This window comes from Oxyura jamaicensis, chromosome 1, assembly GCF_011077185.1.
Source record: "Oxyura jamaicensis isolate SHBP4307 breed ruddy duck chromosome 1, BPBGC_Ojam_1.0, whole genome shotgun sequence".
Classification (NCBI taxonomy): Eukaryota; Metazoa; Chordata; class Aves; order Anseriformes; family Anatidae; genus Oxyura; species Oxyura jamaicensis.
Genome location: NC_048893.1, coordinates 38,387,311 through 38,403,543, shown reverse-complemented (window position 1 = coordinate 38,403,543; position 16,233 = coordinate 38,387,311). Strand labels below are relative to the sequence as shown.

The window sequence follows — 16,233 nt, the reverse complement described above, 5'->3', positions numbered from 1 at the left end:
TGCTGTCTCCCTAGGCAATCTGTCCCCCAAGTTTCCCTGCCCTCATTGTTACAGAACTTGGTGCTTCCGTCTCGCAATTTAAGTCCATTAGTTCTCAAGGCCAGAGAACAGTTTGTCCCTTCCATTTCGCAGCTATTTCTCTGTGTTTGAAAAAGGTTATCATGTCTCCCCTCAGTCTCCTCTACTAGAAAATAAGCAATCCCAGCTTCCCAGTTGATCACACGGAGGCCAGGCTGCTGCTGGCCGGTGAGAGCTTTCAGCAGCTGCTGACTGGGCTGGATTTGTACCAGCAGCCTTTAGGTGAGCCCCTTCACCAGCTTCAGCTCCTGGAGCCAGGCTGTCCTTCCAAAGACATTGAAATTTCCTCTGTAATCCATTACAGAACATCAGTAAATATACATTACAGTACAGTAAGTTTCTGGAGTTTTCTCCATCACATTGGGATACCATAACAAGAAGAAAAAGACACCCTATGTCATGAAAGTGTATCGAAGGCCTAAACTTAAAACAGCCTTCTAAACAGGTCCCAAGGAGTAGAGAGAGAGAAAACACAATATATTGTGTTAACACCTTCCCCACTCCATCCCCTCTACCGGATAAATGAAATGAAACACATGAACCATGTCTTGGCTTGCAAATGAAACTTGGTATTTGTATTTGCTGCAATGTCTCAGAGTGCTGTTTTTCATTTTAGACTTTGCATGGTAGTAAACACTGCAATGCTTTACATTCATTAAGCTCGGGCCCATTTACTCTGTGCAGGCAAAGCAAGAACATATATCTCAGACCCATAAAGCATCAGTTCAGAATTACACAGGAAATAAATGAGCCTAAGCAAGAAGTCCAATTTCCAGAGTCCAGCTCACTAAAGCTAAACAAGCACCTTAGATAAATATGGCCTATTTTAAATGAAACGTTAGTGTAATTTGATAACTGTCAATAATTCCCTCATTATGCCTAAATGAGCTTGTCATCCAAGGAGATTGCTGCATGGCTGATCTTAATTTGCTAATAAAAACTGCAGAGAAGAATTTCAGCTAAGCTGGAACTATTTGATTCATAAAAGTGCAATAGTGCACTTTTTAAAGCCTTCTTTCCAAGTCCCTGTTCCTGACTGGCTGAAGCCCAAAGCAAGTTTGCCCTGTAGCCTGTAAGAAGACAGCTTTACTATGTAAGAACAATGAGCAATTGTCTCTCTAAATCACTATTATTCCTCAGCTCATTATATTTAATTTATTTTTAATCATCTTGTATAATAGAAATAAAATCATTGGATTAAGCATATATCTAGCAGCAGGATCCCATTATCCTTTGACAATGTTCTGTTTCATTGACATTATATCTTCATTGTAGACAGTTTCCTTGCCATCGTTAGTCCTAAAATGACTATTGGATTTCAAGGGTTTGTCCCTAATCCATAATAAGATTTACTCGTTAACAGTACAAAACAAAACAAAGATAGGCTTCTATTGTTTTATGTCTGTAGAATTCTTATTCTAAGCTATTCAGGCAAGTAACGAAAAAATCCAGATATTATCAGTATTTTAAGCCTTCCTGTGTAATTCAGATTCAAAGGAAAATCTCAATAACTTTGCAAGCTTTGTATCTTTGTTACTCCTCATGGTTTTATTTTACTTAAGCACGCAACAATACTTTGCCAGGTCTAGAATTAATTAAGTTCTACTATTTCTTGTGCAATGATTTTTCAGACCAGCTAAAGCAAATATCAGTTCAGTCCATTTTCTCCAGAAAGGGCTACAAGGGGTTCATCAAATTCCATGGAAAGAAAGAGGGAGAAACTTCCAGACCAAGGTTGCCGACAACTCCTCTGTGATAAGTACTAGTTAATGGAGTCAGCACTAATGTCAGGAAGTTAAAAAACTCCTCCACCATGCTGATCCCCATGGGATAATTCAACAGCTCTTCATTTGTAACAGTGGCAGTCACAGTTAAATCTAAAACTAGATTTTTCCACACCCTATTAACAGCAGAATTAGAATGCAGCAGGGACCATCCAGAGAAAAAAGCATTTTCTGTTATCTCATAGTTATCTTTGAGGAGGTAGCAGATTTCCCTATGAAAATTATCCTTATAGATTGCCTCTTATTTAAGGATGTGCTGATACTATCAAGTGGTGCTCTCTTTATGCTGAAATTGCTAGCAACTTTTAAGAGTATCTGCATGACTCTTTCAGCTGGGAGAGCAGCTTCAATAGATATCTGTTTTCCATATATGTAGACAAGCCATGACATTTTCACCCACACTGACATGATCTGCATAAGCCATGTGGTTTCCATTAAGAAGGGTCCATACAGCATAGTCAACTCTCCATTATCTTGGCTAATAGGAGAATAGAATAACTCAGATAAAGGAAAGACATGCATAATTATTTCTTCCAGATAAGAGCTAGCTCAAATATTTCTATGCTGTGCTCCCCAGACAGAGCTTGTACTTCTGTCAGAGCTTGCTAACTTAGCGTTTATTAACTCAGGCATTACCTGCATCCATCTGGTACAAGCTAGGCAGCTTGGGTGTCTCTATGATTTAATCACCCCACAAGTAATCTACTACCTGATAATCATCTTGACTATAATTAAGTAACAACTTCCATATTCACCTTTTTATATGTACTGATACGATGTAGACTCAGTCATGCATGCCCATGTCAAGGTTGAATGTGGGATAATGAGGAAAGGCAAATTATGCATGAAATGCAATAGAGGACTATGCTCAAAGGGAATGCAGAAGGCACACAATGATGTAGAAGGGCTTTATATTCACATCTAACAACCTGGAATTAACACAGGCACTTTTGCTCTTGTTTCCAGATAACGCCTGCAGTGGAAGTATGCTCAGGATTGTCACAGGTAATACATGTATGAACTACCACTACCTTTCTGCATGAATCGTCAGAGGTTGGTTTGTTTGTTTGTTTTTATTGTTTTGCAGTTACTCAGCGACATTGAACATTTGTCAGTTGTAAATTCTCATAATCTGTAACCTCTACAGACCTTTTTGTACTATTACATAGCCTTCCTGATCTCTGCATTGGTATATAAATTGCATTGTTCAGTCACAAGAGACACTCAGTTCTGTTACAAATATATGGGCAAAACACTGTCTTCACCACTGTAGAAAGAAATACAGATTCTCTTACAAAGAAAATGGAAAATGTTGCGAATGCTTTTTTTCTGGATTCTTAAGGGAGGAAAGGGATTGCAAAGAAATAAACTCAGACTTAATGAAATCAGCAACACCATTTCTTATACATCAAAGGGAATCATCTTAAGGAAACAAAACCACTGTCAGGCAAGCTTTTACTGGTGTACTTGTACACGACATTGTGTTGAGGAATTGCTGGTTATATTCTGCCACACTCCATGTTGAGTTTACAAATTAGCATTGCCTTGGTTTGCCTGCATATTACAATTAGACAGAGCTACACAATGTTGCAAGCCACAGGTCAAGCTGAAAAGGGAAAATTGATGGGTTTGAAAAGTTATCCATATCATGTGATGTTACTAGACTAGCTACAGAAAAAGCAGCTGACAGCAAATCACAATGCCACACATATCAAATCCCTAAGTATCTGTTCATTTTACTTAATGCATCACATACAGTGTTTAGATCACTGCGGAGGTCCTGGACAACATTTTCTATACTCCTGGTATCTTTCAGAATCTCAATGCTTTGCGTGTATGGATTGAAATACACAGAGAAGGGACGGTTGATTGATTTAGCGAAGTCCCTGAAAGAGAAAAAGAAAATTAACACCTCTGTTTTTTCTACCACTAAAGAAGAGAAAATTAGATTTTAGAGTCAAGGGAAATAATTTACCTCATCTTTTCTTTGGCTTCTTCAAAACTTTCTGAAACAAAGTAAGCTTCCTGAAATGTGGTGATAAGGCATTCTTGCAAACAGGTTGTCTTTGGATCGAATGTTTTCACCTTGGCCTTGTCAGAGAGAGCATGCTGGAAAATAAAACACCGGATCTGTTAAACCGTATCTTGATACTGCTTTGTATCTATACAACAATTCATATATACAGATTCACTGTGCTGTATGTTTTCCATTAGTTGGTAGCCACTCTTGTGTTACGTACAATGGTCTTTCAGTGTGAACAGAACAAATCATTTGTTACTCAGAAAAAAACTCTTTTTAACAGTCATTTTCCTCCAGAAATAATTAATAAAATAATAAAGAGCAGATTAGAAATCTACCTGCATTATAGGTCTACAGATAGAAGTGAGAAAGTCATAAAATAACCATTCCTGACAAATTATCTACAACTACAAATATGTATGTCCCCAAACATCACTTAACTGGTAGAACTGCTCATCATCTTGGTAGGTGAATTGAGCCTGACCAAACCATTCACATAATCTGCATTACATTTTCAGGCCAAATTCACGTACTATTTTCCTGACAGTGAGTTTGAGTGAAACTATATATCTGAAAGCCCATTATTTAATGCACATGTACTGTGTGCTGATGAAATGCATTGCACTCCCAGTACGTATACCTGAGTAACAATCATTGGTTGTAATACTGCAAGAAAAAAAAAAAAAAAAAAAAAAAAAGGCATAGAGAGGTACAAAGCAGACACTAGGCAGATGAGGCATGAAATATTGCTGCCCAGAGAAGAGATTTCAGATTAGCCTTCATCTTTACATGACTGGCAAAAGCCACTAGAAATGACACAGAGGTTTCAAAAACTGAAAACCTGGTACTGAGACATTTTAACAACAAAATTTATTTCTACCTCCTCCTTCCCCTTGGATACTCATGTTAGCTTTTGGATCTACTTTAACTCTCACACATTTTCATTCTCAGTGGTCTCTGTACTAAAGCACAAGTAGAGGAAGGAAAGCATATATAGGTCAACTTTTGTTAGGCCACTAATATCTATCCACAGGGAAGATGTGCATGAAAAGCACAGAGAAATGACATGGAGAGAAAAAATCCCTGAGATATGAAGGTGTCTCTTATTTCTTTATTTTTATTTCTGCATGGACATACTTTACAGCAGAGTAAAGTATTAGCCTTGAGGTATTCACCACTGTTCACCTGAATTCTTCTTGCTTATGCTCATTTCTAAATCCACGTGAAAGGCTCTGAAAATATCACACTAGTTAGTTCTCAACCTGCTGTTGCCAAATAACAGGACATAAAACTGGAACAAGAACCTCTTCCTCCCACCCTCTCTCTCTCCAAAAATAAATACATGAAAAATTAATGCATGGTATCTTAAAATGTCAGGAAACTAACTTTCTTTAGTACATGTATCATCTTCTCACAAAGTTTGCTGTTTCTAGCCAGCCATCAGTGAAACAGGTTTGAATCAAAACAAAAATCAAAAATGGTCTACATCAACCAGCACCCTCTTCTAAATCGATTGCAGGAACAGCATCACCTTGACACTATCTCCTTGCAGAGCCATGTTGTGATCTAATACCTGTAAAAGTAGGCATTTACCTCCTTCCACTGAATTGAATTTGTTTCTCTTGACTGGAATTATAATAAGCTCCCTGGGTTAACGATGAATAACAATATCTCCTCTTAAGGTGCCTCTGTACTTTAAGATGGGACCTAATGCCTCAAATGTCTAAAGGACAAAGTTTGAAAACTCTGAATGGAATGAGTGAAGCCCTGTGTAGGAAATCCAGAGAGTGCTACTGGCCATGTTTTCTTAAGAACTGAATGAGTAGGTGACCACTTCTGGCACATGGATTCTCTCCTGTACTGTGACAGCCTGAACAGAAAGAGTGAGAGTTCTTTCTCCTCTTCCCCTCACAAATGGCCTCTTCTGGTACAGGTTCACTCCTTGGGCAGAAATATGGTGAGAAGGGATTCTGCAAAATCACAAACAATTGCTCAAATCACTGAGCCCTCATTACATGAAAGGATAGAGTTTAAAGAGAAGCAAAAGCCAATTCTTCATCACAGTAGATGTCCTCTAGGAGGGCATTTCTGGTTCTTCTTCCTGGATTATCTACATGAAATGTCTCCTACTTTGTGGATCCCAGTGTAGTTTGTGCATGAACCGAGTCGCTTTGGAAGCAGCAGCTCTGATGTGCAGACACCAGGAAACATGCAACCTGGAAACAGATGTTAAAAAGTTCTGACATGCCTTCCACGTTAGCTGACACCTGATCAATTATTATTGTTAGGATTGCAGTTTTGGAATGAAGTACCTAAATTCTGCTGAATTCCCACCTGAGATATGTATTTCCCTTCTAGGGTATAGCCTTTTGGCTCCTGGATCAATTAGGCATTGTCAGGATGACCAGAGCAATGGGAAGTATCCTGCAATCCTAGATAGTGTTTTGAAACTCTGCAGCCTGGTGTCTGTAAAGTCTACTACTGACTTGGTGTGCTGACACCAGCAATACCATTCAGCAACAGAACACAAACTACAGAAAGACCTTCATATAGACCATAAGCTGCTTAGCGCAAACTAGAATGGTCAGGACACTGACTCAAAACTGAACTAGAGGCTTTTTTTCAGAAACATTACAGTGCTCTAAAATGTTGCTCCTTGGCACTCTCAACATTGTAAAGTACAGAATCTCAACAACAACAAAATTTCACCTGGTGAGTCCAAAAGCTTTTAAGACCTGAGACCTGTATTTTTCTAATGAATGCCATTCCCTTATGCTTTGGTTGGACATTCAGTTCTTCAGTGAAATCAGATGCCCAAGTATCTAATATGGATTTCTGCATCAGAAATCTCTTAATTTATCCACCTTCCTGAGATGTCAAGGATATGGATAATATGGAAAACAGCTTTCAGTCAAAAAGAACATCTTACCACCTTCTGGGTTTATGATAACACCTGCCTCTAATGGCCCACTCACACAAGTCATCATGCTTATGCTAATACAGTTGTTGGTGATCCTCTTTCAGTTTAAACAACAAGAGTTTGGAGTGAAACTTCCAAGTGGATCGTCACTGATTCCCAGGAAAAGCAGCAATGTTAGACTATGGGACATCTCAAGAATTAGGCAACTACTTCTTCCTATTGGGAATAAGCATAACACTGCAGAAACACCTCCAGTCTCACTACATCAAAGACCAAGAAACTGATTCAGGTACCCAACCACAGGTCTCTAGGACCTAGGATGTCTAAGGTACCTGTACAGGGATGGAAGCTATAGCACAGAACCTAAACATCTCTAAGTTTCTGAAATGCCCGCTGGAGAGCTGGTCAGATATACTAGGGCATCTCAGACAGCACCAGGCATTTACATGGAGCAACCATCAATCATTTCCTAAATGACAAATATCACTGACACATGAGAGATCGGTTTTGTCTGTAATTTCTCCTTTGCATATAAAAAATTGAATGTAATAATATAACTTTAAGATTTTTGTTTTCTCCAGAAAAGTCGAAAAAAATAACTTCAGCTAGCAAGGGGTAAAGTTGAGATGAGTTATAAATACTGCACTGTCTGAGGATAACAGCAGGGCAGAATAAGAACACTGGTGAGAAGTTGCCTGTGTGCCAGCACTGGTTTTATCACCTTGCTGTTCTGTGAAAGAATACAGTCTTGGAAAACCTGGTCTTAAATGTTATTCTGCTTATGCTTTTTAACAGGACACTCCCAGATCTGTGACCTGACTTTAACAGGATTATTTTTTTTATGTTGTCACTGTAAGTTTTATATATTGTTTAGACAAACAGGAAGAGAGTCTCAGTTTTAAAAGAGCACTATAAAAAAGAGCACCTGGGATCCAGGAATTATTTTCTCCATCATTTTCATATTCTTCAGAAAACAGAACCAAATCTTGTATTTGAGAATTTTTGGTTATAACGGCTGATATTGCCTCCTCTTAACAAAAAACTACCATTAAAACAAAACATGACTGGATATTGTATTTGAGTTCAAAAAAATCTATACAGAAAGACTTGAAGTCCACCTCTCTGTTAAATATAGAAGCATATAACAGGGATATATGATGATCTACAGCCGACTGAAGTTAATAGGAAGACTTCTTTAATCAAAGGGTTCAAGAGAGCATCATACAAACTACATGGATTAAAATTTCCAAAGACATTTGGACTGCCTTTTAGAAATAATTTTAATAATAGAAATGTCCATTATTTCTGCCTTATCTCTAAGCCCTAAATATATACTGTATAATAGCGTTAGCTAGAGTTAACCTGACTATATTAGGCAGAACATTTATAACCACTTAGTGTATTATTCTTTCCCCCTAGGCATCATTTTTAATCTTCTCTTTCTCCTTATTTTGTTGTGCTTTTCAAATTTTCTGCTTGATTTTTCCACAGCATGCACATGAGGAGTTGCATTTTTCAGTATCTGAAATTTGAAGTCTGAATACTGAGTGGGGAAAAAAATGAAGGAAATCCTATATTGATAGGACATTGCCCACATTTCTCTAACTTTTAGTTCTTTGCTAAAGCTGTTGACCAGATTTGCAGAGTGGAACAGTGTAATACAGAAGCAGAGATGACTGAACAATCCCTTCACTCATCTGAAACACCCAAATCCTGCTGGCACCTTCCACCCTGCAAATACTGTGACTCAGTTATTTCTAGAAATTTCTAGATATTATTTCTAAAATATCAAATCAATATTTATACCAAATATCCGTAAAGTCTAGATAGCATAATTCAACAGTGAAACAAAACCTACCTTCCCAGTGACAAGGATAAATAAATATTTTACCTTTGTGGATGGGGCTCTGGGGACAACAGTTGCTGTTGTCTTAAGAATGGCAGCAGTTATTTCTAAAAGACTTCTTCCCTCTGACTTCTGTAGGAAGCATGGGGGCTGCTCACACAGTCAGGCTTCACGGCCATGCAATCTGGTGCAGATTCATCCCCATCCACCACAGGAATAGTTGTTCACATAGTTTTTGTTCACATAGTTTTCAGCATTGTTCACATAGTTTTCAGAGCAATTGCTGCCATCCATTAGCATTTCAGTTATAATCAGGATATTGGTGTCATCAGGATCTCAACTACAGTCTGTTACATTAGCATTATCTTTCAGGTACCTTCAGATCAAGAAAGAAACTTTCCCTCCTAGTGGGTGCTTGGAGATAAAGTCAGAGGTAAGGGAGGTTGCTTTCCCACAAAAGGTCAGAGAGCAGCAATGGCTTGATGAAAGGCTGTGCAACAGTGCCCTGGGGTACCCAGGGATTCTCTTTCCTGAGTACCTGGCTGACATCTCTTGTTGACAAGAAGCACTCTCAATGCCAGGCTTCTGGTCTAGAAAGAGCTTCTCTCCTGGTCAGATTAGCAGAAGATATAGTGTTTTTTCTTCATTTTGTTTTCCCCCTTATGTTCTTTTCTACCCTAGAGCACAGTCCCACAAAGATTGTCTGGACATTTCTTACCTTACCAGTTTCTTTTTGGATATTATGGCTGTTCTTGGTATGGTGCAGTTCTGTATGGGCAGTGCACAAGTGCTTAGTTTCTCAATAACTGAAATATTTTAGTCTAACTTAAGTCCCTGTGCTCAGTACATTCAAGATATGGGTGAAATTTAATAGCTTATGATACACAAGAGGTCAAATCAGATGATTTGATAGTAGCTTCTGACTGAAGATCTAGGAAATATATACACAGTGTAATAGGAAAGTATATAGTATCATTGATTTATGGCAAAATTATTAAGATATATGGCCTTAGCTTTGAAGCCATTTAGTACAGTCCATTAATGTACACATTATTTAATTTTTACTGTTGTTTTTCAAAAGAATTATTCTTTGCATTTATACTGTGAGATTATTGCTGAGTGATGAACACAGAATTGGGATCACAGTTAAGATTGCTGTATGGTAGCAGAATGTGCACACTTGACAAGAATAATGTGTTTGTTTATAACATTGATGGTGTAAGATTTATTATGTTCTTGACTATCCATTTCCTTGCTTTTATGCTTTAGATTTTGTAAATGATGTGATAGGTATTTTCAGGGTCATCACTTAATGGCTGTAACTGTTAGTTTAAATAAAGGGCCTGATTCTCTGCAGAATCCTGCACTGAGGTTGGGGCTCAGCTCTGGACGTTGTTGGGCCAGGGAAAAACAAGTGGGATGTATTCATCTGCTTAACCATCTTTGCACTGTGGAGATACAACATTTCCATGCTGATGCTGAATGCTTCTGTGGCTGAAGTATGCACTGAACTGAGAAAAACTGTAATGAAATCAAATTAAAAAAAAAACACTGGAGAAAGTTATTTTCTTTGACCTTTTTTCTATGCATTTCTTTTAATCCCTTTCTGCAAGCTTGCTAATAAAAGAATAGCAATGTGACTACTGAGCTTCACCATTAATATTCTCAGTTACAGGTAAAACAGCAGAAAGAGACTGAGGCACTTCTATTAAACTGCCAGGTACTCCATTGAAAGTTAGTTGGCCAGCGGAGGTGGGAAGATGCTTAAATGCAAATAAACAACAGATATATTGCAAAACAGTTTGTAAGCACTATTCTGTACATGGTTTCTGAAACCAATTTTTAAAGGAAAAGCCAAGAGTTCATCTGGGTCCCACAGCAAACATGGTATTCCTCCCTCTCTTTCCCCTTCCTCTTCCCCTTCCCTCCCACCTTGCTAAGAGAGATGTATTACATCTGAAAACATGGCAATTGTGACAAAATACCCTTTGCTTGTTCACTATGTTTACTATGCATGAAAAGAGGTGATAAATGATTCACTACAACTACTCACACCATGCAAAGTTTAACACTTTTGCCTTTATAAGAATAGTTCTCTATGTATTGCGATATAGGTACGTACCTCAAGGCTAGCACGAGTTTTTATGCATTCCTTAATTCTAAATACAACTAATCTACTAAATCAGTACCTTAATAAATGTTGTTGCTTTAATATCAATAAAAAATAAATTGAAGTATTTTGGATTACTTACAATAGAATTGTGTCTGATTTCAAAATATTTTTTTTTCACCTACTAAAAATGTACACGTCTCTTCTAAGCAAAGCTTTCAGAGCCCAGAACACCCTTAACTCTGAGCCTCCATTTAAAGGAAATGCAAGTGTCTTATGGGATAGTTGTTTTTTTGTTTTGTTTTTAATTTTGAAACAGAAATAAATGTTGTAGTTTGTTGTTACTTTGGTAATTCAGTCCTTACAAATCCATTTCATGCTTCAAATGCCAGCTGATACTTGAAAAAAGGACTCAGGTCAATAACACATTTTAAAAGAAAGATTTTTATCTTGAGAACTTGAGCTGTTATTTGCAAGTCAAAATATTTACATCCAACTATATTTTATTATTATTAAAAGAAACTTGATTCTCCTTAAAGGACGTATCAACAAACATACCTTTAGTTCTCCGATAGAAGACAGAAGTCCTGCCCCATAAGCACGTAGCTGTCCTTCTTGCTTGCAAAGGCCAAATTCAATCGTAAAAAAATAGCACTGTAAAATATATAGAAATACAGATATATGCGGTGTAGATCCAAAAAAAGCATTTCAGCCAAGACAATTGGCACTATAGTCACTTGACTGCCTCACTTCTTCAGAATTTCATGTCTTAACATAAATTCTGGTAAAGTAAGCTATTACTACCAAGTATTTTAAACATCCTGTTCTGCAGTAAGGGAGCTTTACACAAAAACGTGAGATTCTGTTTTCTTCTGGGCAACCAGGCACTTCACAGGGATAGCCAGTTAGGAACAGACAAACAAGAGCATTTAGGTATCAAAGACACAAACAGAAAAGTACAGAGATTTGTGAAATAATAAGGTGCTTTAGAAGAAAATCCTACAAGGTATGCGGTCTCTCTGCCTATGAACATCTGAAGATCTCTGAGATCTAGTTCAGAGCACTCAAGTTGGGCATGTATTTAAGTGCTGTCTTGAGTTAGAACAAACATACAAATGTGCTTAAGAGCTTTCTTGAGCCAATGTCTTAGTCCTCACAAGATTTTACTCTGCCCTAAATGAAGAACCAATATGCCACTTGGCATCTTAAATGACAAAGAAAATTCCATTCGAGCTAGTGAGTTCACTTGGCTCATCCATTACAATTGTTTTCTAGGGCTATTCAACCAGCTTAACTAGAAGGTAGGTAACATATCTGAGCTGATGGGAAGTTGTAAAGGAGGTTAGCTAAATCAGCATAATAGTAACGCATCTAACTTTGCTGTGTTCACCTAACAAAGTGAAATGTTAGAGAGAGAGTAAAGAATACAGATAGTCCAGTATCTGCTAAATACAAAGGACAATCACATCTGCTCCTTTGGTACTGAGTTTTAGTTGCTTTTATTATGACACATCAAGATGGCTTTTTGACGTTAGATCAAGCAGATAAGATTAAGTTAATACCTATTTCTACATATGAAGGTTCAGGGAAGTTAGAAATCAACTTCTACAAAAATATTGCATACATACACACACATTTATTTTTGTGTGCATTTATTTGACAATTTCAGTATTTGTACACAAAAATACAACTCTGCTGAAACTAAGAGCCTTACATGTTTTTGTGTGAAATTTCAATTTAGACTACTGTTTCATTTAACTATGTAGCAGGTACTGTGGGTGAAGCTTATATATACGTGTTTGGTTTTTTTTTTTAAGGATAAACTTCAACACAGCATTTGGTACTAAACCTTCAGATTTTCTGAATATCTTAAAAATAGACCCTAAGCAGATTATTTTATTTATTTGTCATTTCCCACTTTTCTTACAAACCCCACTCTTTTAGGCTGAATCTCCATCCCTAATGCAAAAGAGCAGTAATTAACAGCTCTTTTAAGTTCAACAACAAATGTTTAGAAATTGGGAAATGATTCATTTCTCTGCCTCTCATAACAGTTCCTGTAGTGCCACTGATTCACTCAGCACTACATAGAAATGCATGATTAAAAAAAAAAAAAAAAAAAAAAAAAAAAACACCATGAGCCCTGTGTCTGATCTAAACCTGCTAGACTAGGAAGAAGGAAAGGTTGTAGTGACTTCAGATGTCTTTAGTCAGGTTCCTCCACAGCAGTAAAATCACAGATATCAACAAGAAGAGGTGAAAGCACAACACTGTCAAACAAGAAATCAAAGTTCCACCTCTGACTTTGCTATTGACTTGGGTAAGCCAAGCTGGCACATAATTGTTCATTAGCAATTAGCTGATGTCATCACTTAAAGGAAAGCCAAGGCAACTGCTATCCAAAAAAGACATCTCAGGAACAAGCAACCAGATGCACAGAATGACACAGGAGTCACTGTAGGCCTTGAGTGAAGCTGAGACACCTGCCATCACGGAGAGAGCAAATTTAGCTTCTTTGTCTAAATATTTCACTAGAAAAGCCTTTGGGGGGGGGGTGGGGGTTACAGCTCTGGTTCCATACATGACGACATTGTCAGCAATTAAATGCTCAGCTTTATACTTAAACCCCACTAGCATCTTTGAATTATCCCCTTCAACTCTCTTTAAAGAGCCAACGTGGTAGTAATTTTTACACTATGAACAAGAACATCCTGATAGACATGCAGCACTACTGGGCTCCTCATAAAACACTGTGATCACAGTCATTTTCATTCTGAAAACAGACAACAGCTAGAAAGGGGGAGTCTGATGTTTTTCTATTATAGATCCACCATAGTGGTCATAACTTTGTCCCCGTAAGTGGTCCTGAAGAGGACCAAATGAATGTCCTGCTGAGAACGCCCTCTCAGCAATCTGCAAGGCCAGTGAAGGGAGAGTAGAGAAATGCTCTCCACTTTTCTGAAGATGGGCACTAATGGGGAAGGAAGAGGCAGAAAGCGAGGAGATATAAAACGAGCACAGGAGAGAGCAATCTCCGCTGCCCAGGGGTAGGGCGTTCCCATGACAGAGGCAGAAATCAATTTCATTTCTCCCTTGATGGCTAAACAGAGCATAACGATATATCTTTTTTAAAAAAAAAAAAAAACTTAGATTGCAAAACTATTAATATTATTATAAAAGGTTACATTGCAAAACTATTAGTATTATTATAAAAGGGAGCCATATTTATGAGTCAATACTTGCTTCAACGTTGAAAAGACATGTACTCTCAACATATATAACCTAAATAGCGTGCACACAAAATGACCTAATGATAAAACACGACTGCCTACTACTAACCTGTGGCATTAAGCTACAGTATTAAGAGCCCTTCAAATGAAACGCTGATTTTTTTGATAAATTTTCCATATGCAAAAACTACAATTTCTATATTTTAAGAGAGCTCTACTTAGCTAAGAAAATGAGAATAGCACACCCAATGCTGCCATCTTCAGCTCATTACTCATAAATACATGACCCCCCCCACCACCACCACCCTCCCCCTCACACGGACACCCAGAGAAGGCTCAGTGCCTTGTGAGACTCAGCAGGCTTTGGAAAGCCGTGCCGTCAAGTCTACAAACACTGGAGCGTGTTGATAAGGAGGTTAAATATTAACTACGTAAAGACCTTTTTTCTTTTTCTTCTTCTAATAGACCAGACGCATACCCACTATATACAAATACCCACTCCAGGCCTCTCTTCGTATGGAGCAATGACAGTAACTGTAGTTACCGCTATACACGTATACTACAGAGAGGATAACTGCTACTGCAGTTGGAGTGACCAAATGCAGAAATGGCTGTTTAGATGAACAGAATTTTAAAAGCCTTCCCTGAAGGCAAACAACTGCTAATTACATCACCATTATGTGTTGACTGGTGAACATAAGCACAAATGGGGATGTGCAGGCCTTCATGTTCTGATTTAAATCTTTGACCTCTCTCTGGCATACTCAAAACACTGAAATTACAGCTTTAACCCCAACTTGCAGCCCCAAACACATGGCTCCTCTACAAGCTACAGCAGCCTCCTGTCTTCTCCCATGACTTCCAGTTCTACCGCATCTTTGGAGTGAAGTACAGCTTGGTCTGACCTACAGGTGGGCTCCTGGAGTTCTGTTGAGTCCAGCACCACTTGCTTTCCCTTCTCCTCAACTGTCCTCTTGATCCCTTCATTCACTCGCTTCTCTACACATACTTTTCTCCACCCCCGCCCCCAAACTACAAGAACCCCCAAAAGTCCCATGCCTACAGCTCACTGCCCAGTTTTCCTTCTCCTTGTACACAAACACCACCTTAAGCCCTCTGCTCCAGTTTACCACCCCATAATAGACAAAGTAAAGAAACAAATATTTGGTGGCCACTAAGAAGCTCCAGAATTACGCTAAATACAACAGATTATGTTGGCTTTTTCCACACTAGTCTCTTTCAAGTACTCTTCTCTCTTCCTCCTTCTATTCATCTCCCTTCTCATTCTTATAAAAAGATTATTCTTTTATAGGAGAACACTGCTGGTGTTTCCATTCACAAGTCTTTCCGTTCACATTTACAGCAGCAATGAGAATGGCATTGCTTAACACTCCACGGAAGCTCTCGGCTAGCACAGGAACTGGTCTTCTTAAGCAGTGATATGAATTCATGCTGAGATCAACAGGAACAATAGCATTCACATCCATGGACAGCAAATCAAAATGTAAAACACAAGTCAAGGAAGAAGGAAGTTTAATATTTAAAGCAGGAAGATAGCAGCTTCCTGCCAAAATAACCATTGCAAACTGCAACAAGAACAGCAGGATGACACAAAGCAGCAGCAAAGATGTCTTCCTATCTTGTATAAATTCTGTAATTCTTGAAAAGCCCTCCACTAAAATGCCTTTCTGGAACCCAGATGACCAAAGATGAAAAAATCACAGCACCAAATGAAGGATTAAAAATATGTTTTTAAGCCAAGAGACACCAATGTCACGATGAAAACTGTACCAGGAGGTTGATGCAGTGTGGGATATTATTTTATGTCTCTACTTTAACTGAAGTATATGAATGATAATTTACAGTCATGCTCACAAAACGCTATCTACGTGTGGGTTCAAAAATGCATAAATAGATCCATGGAAGAAAAACCCATTAAGTTTACGCACTAATACAGCAGGTCCCTTCCTTCAAAATCCATGAACCAATGGTCACTGCCACCTACAGCAGCGTACCAGGAAAATATCACCACTGTAGTCTTTAGACCTACACCATTCTCCAGACATCTACAATTGACAGGAAAGACAGAACAGATCGTGCCCTGGCAAGCTCCAAGCTTGCTCTCCATGGAAAACACAATGTCTATTCTTCACGTTCATGCACTGTCCTGCATTATAATCTGGACTACCAAAACAAGAAAAGGTTCAGTTACAGATATGACAGCTAACATATATATATTTATATT

The 16,233-nt window shown here is 38.2% G+C and overlaps 1 protein-coding gene across 1 annotated transcript in view; it reads right to left on the bottom strand.

The window, feature by feature from the left end:
- Window positions 1-626: 626 nt before the first annotated feature.
- TPH2 (tryptophan hydroxylase 2) overlaps window positions 627-16,233 on the bottom strand; it is a 52,857-nt gene continuing 37,250 nt past the window's right edge. Inside the window, exons 9-11 of the mRNA XM_035314758.1 lie at window positions 11,317-11,412; window positions 3,838-3,971; window positions 627-3,748 (exon numbers count right to left, since the gene is read on the bottom strand). Coding sequence (XP_035170649.1) covers window positions 3,574-3,748; window positions 3,838-3,971; window positions 11,317-11,412 — 405 coding nt within the window. The 3' untranslated portion in view covers window positions 627-3,573. The remainder of the gene's footprint in view (window positions 3,749-3,837; window positions 3,972-11,316; window positions 11,413-16,233) is intronic.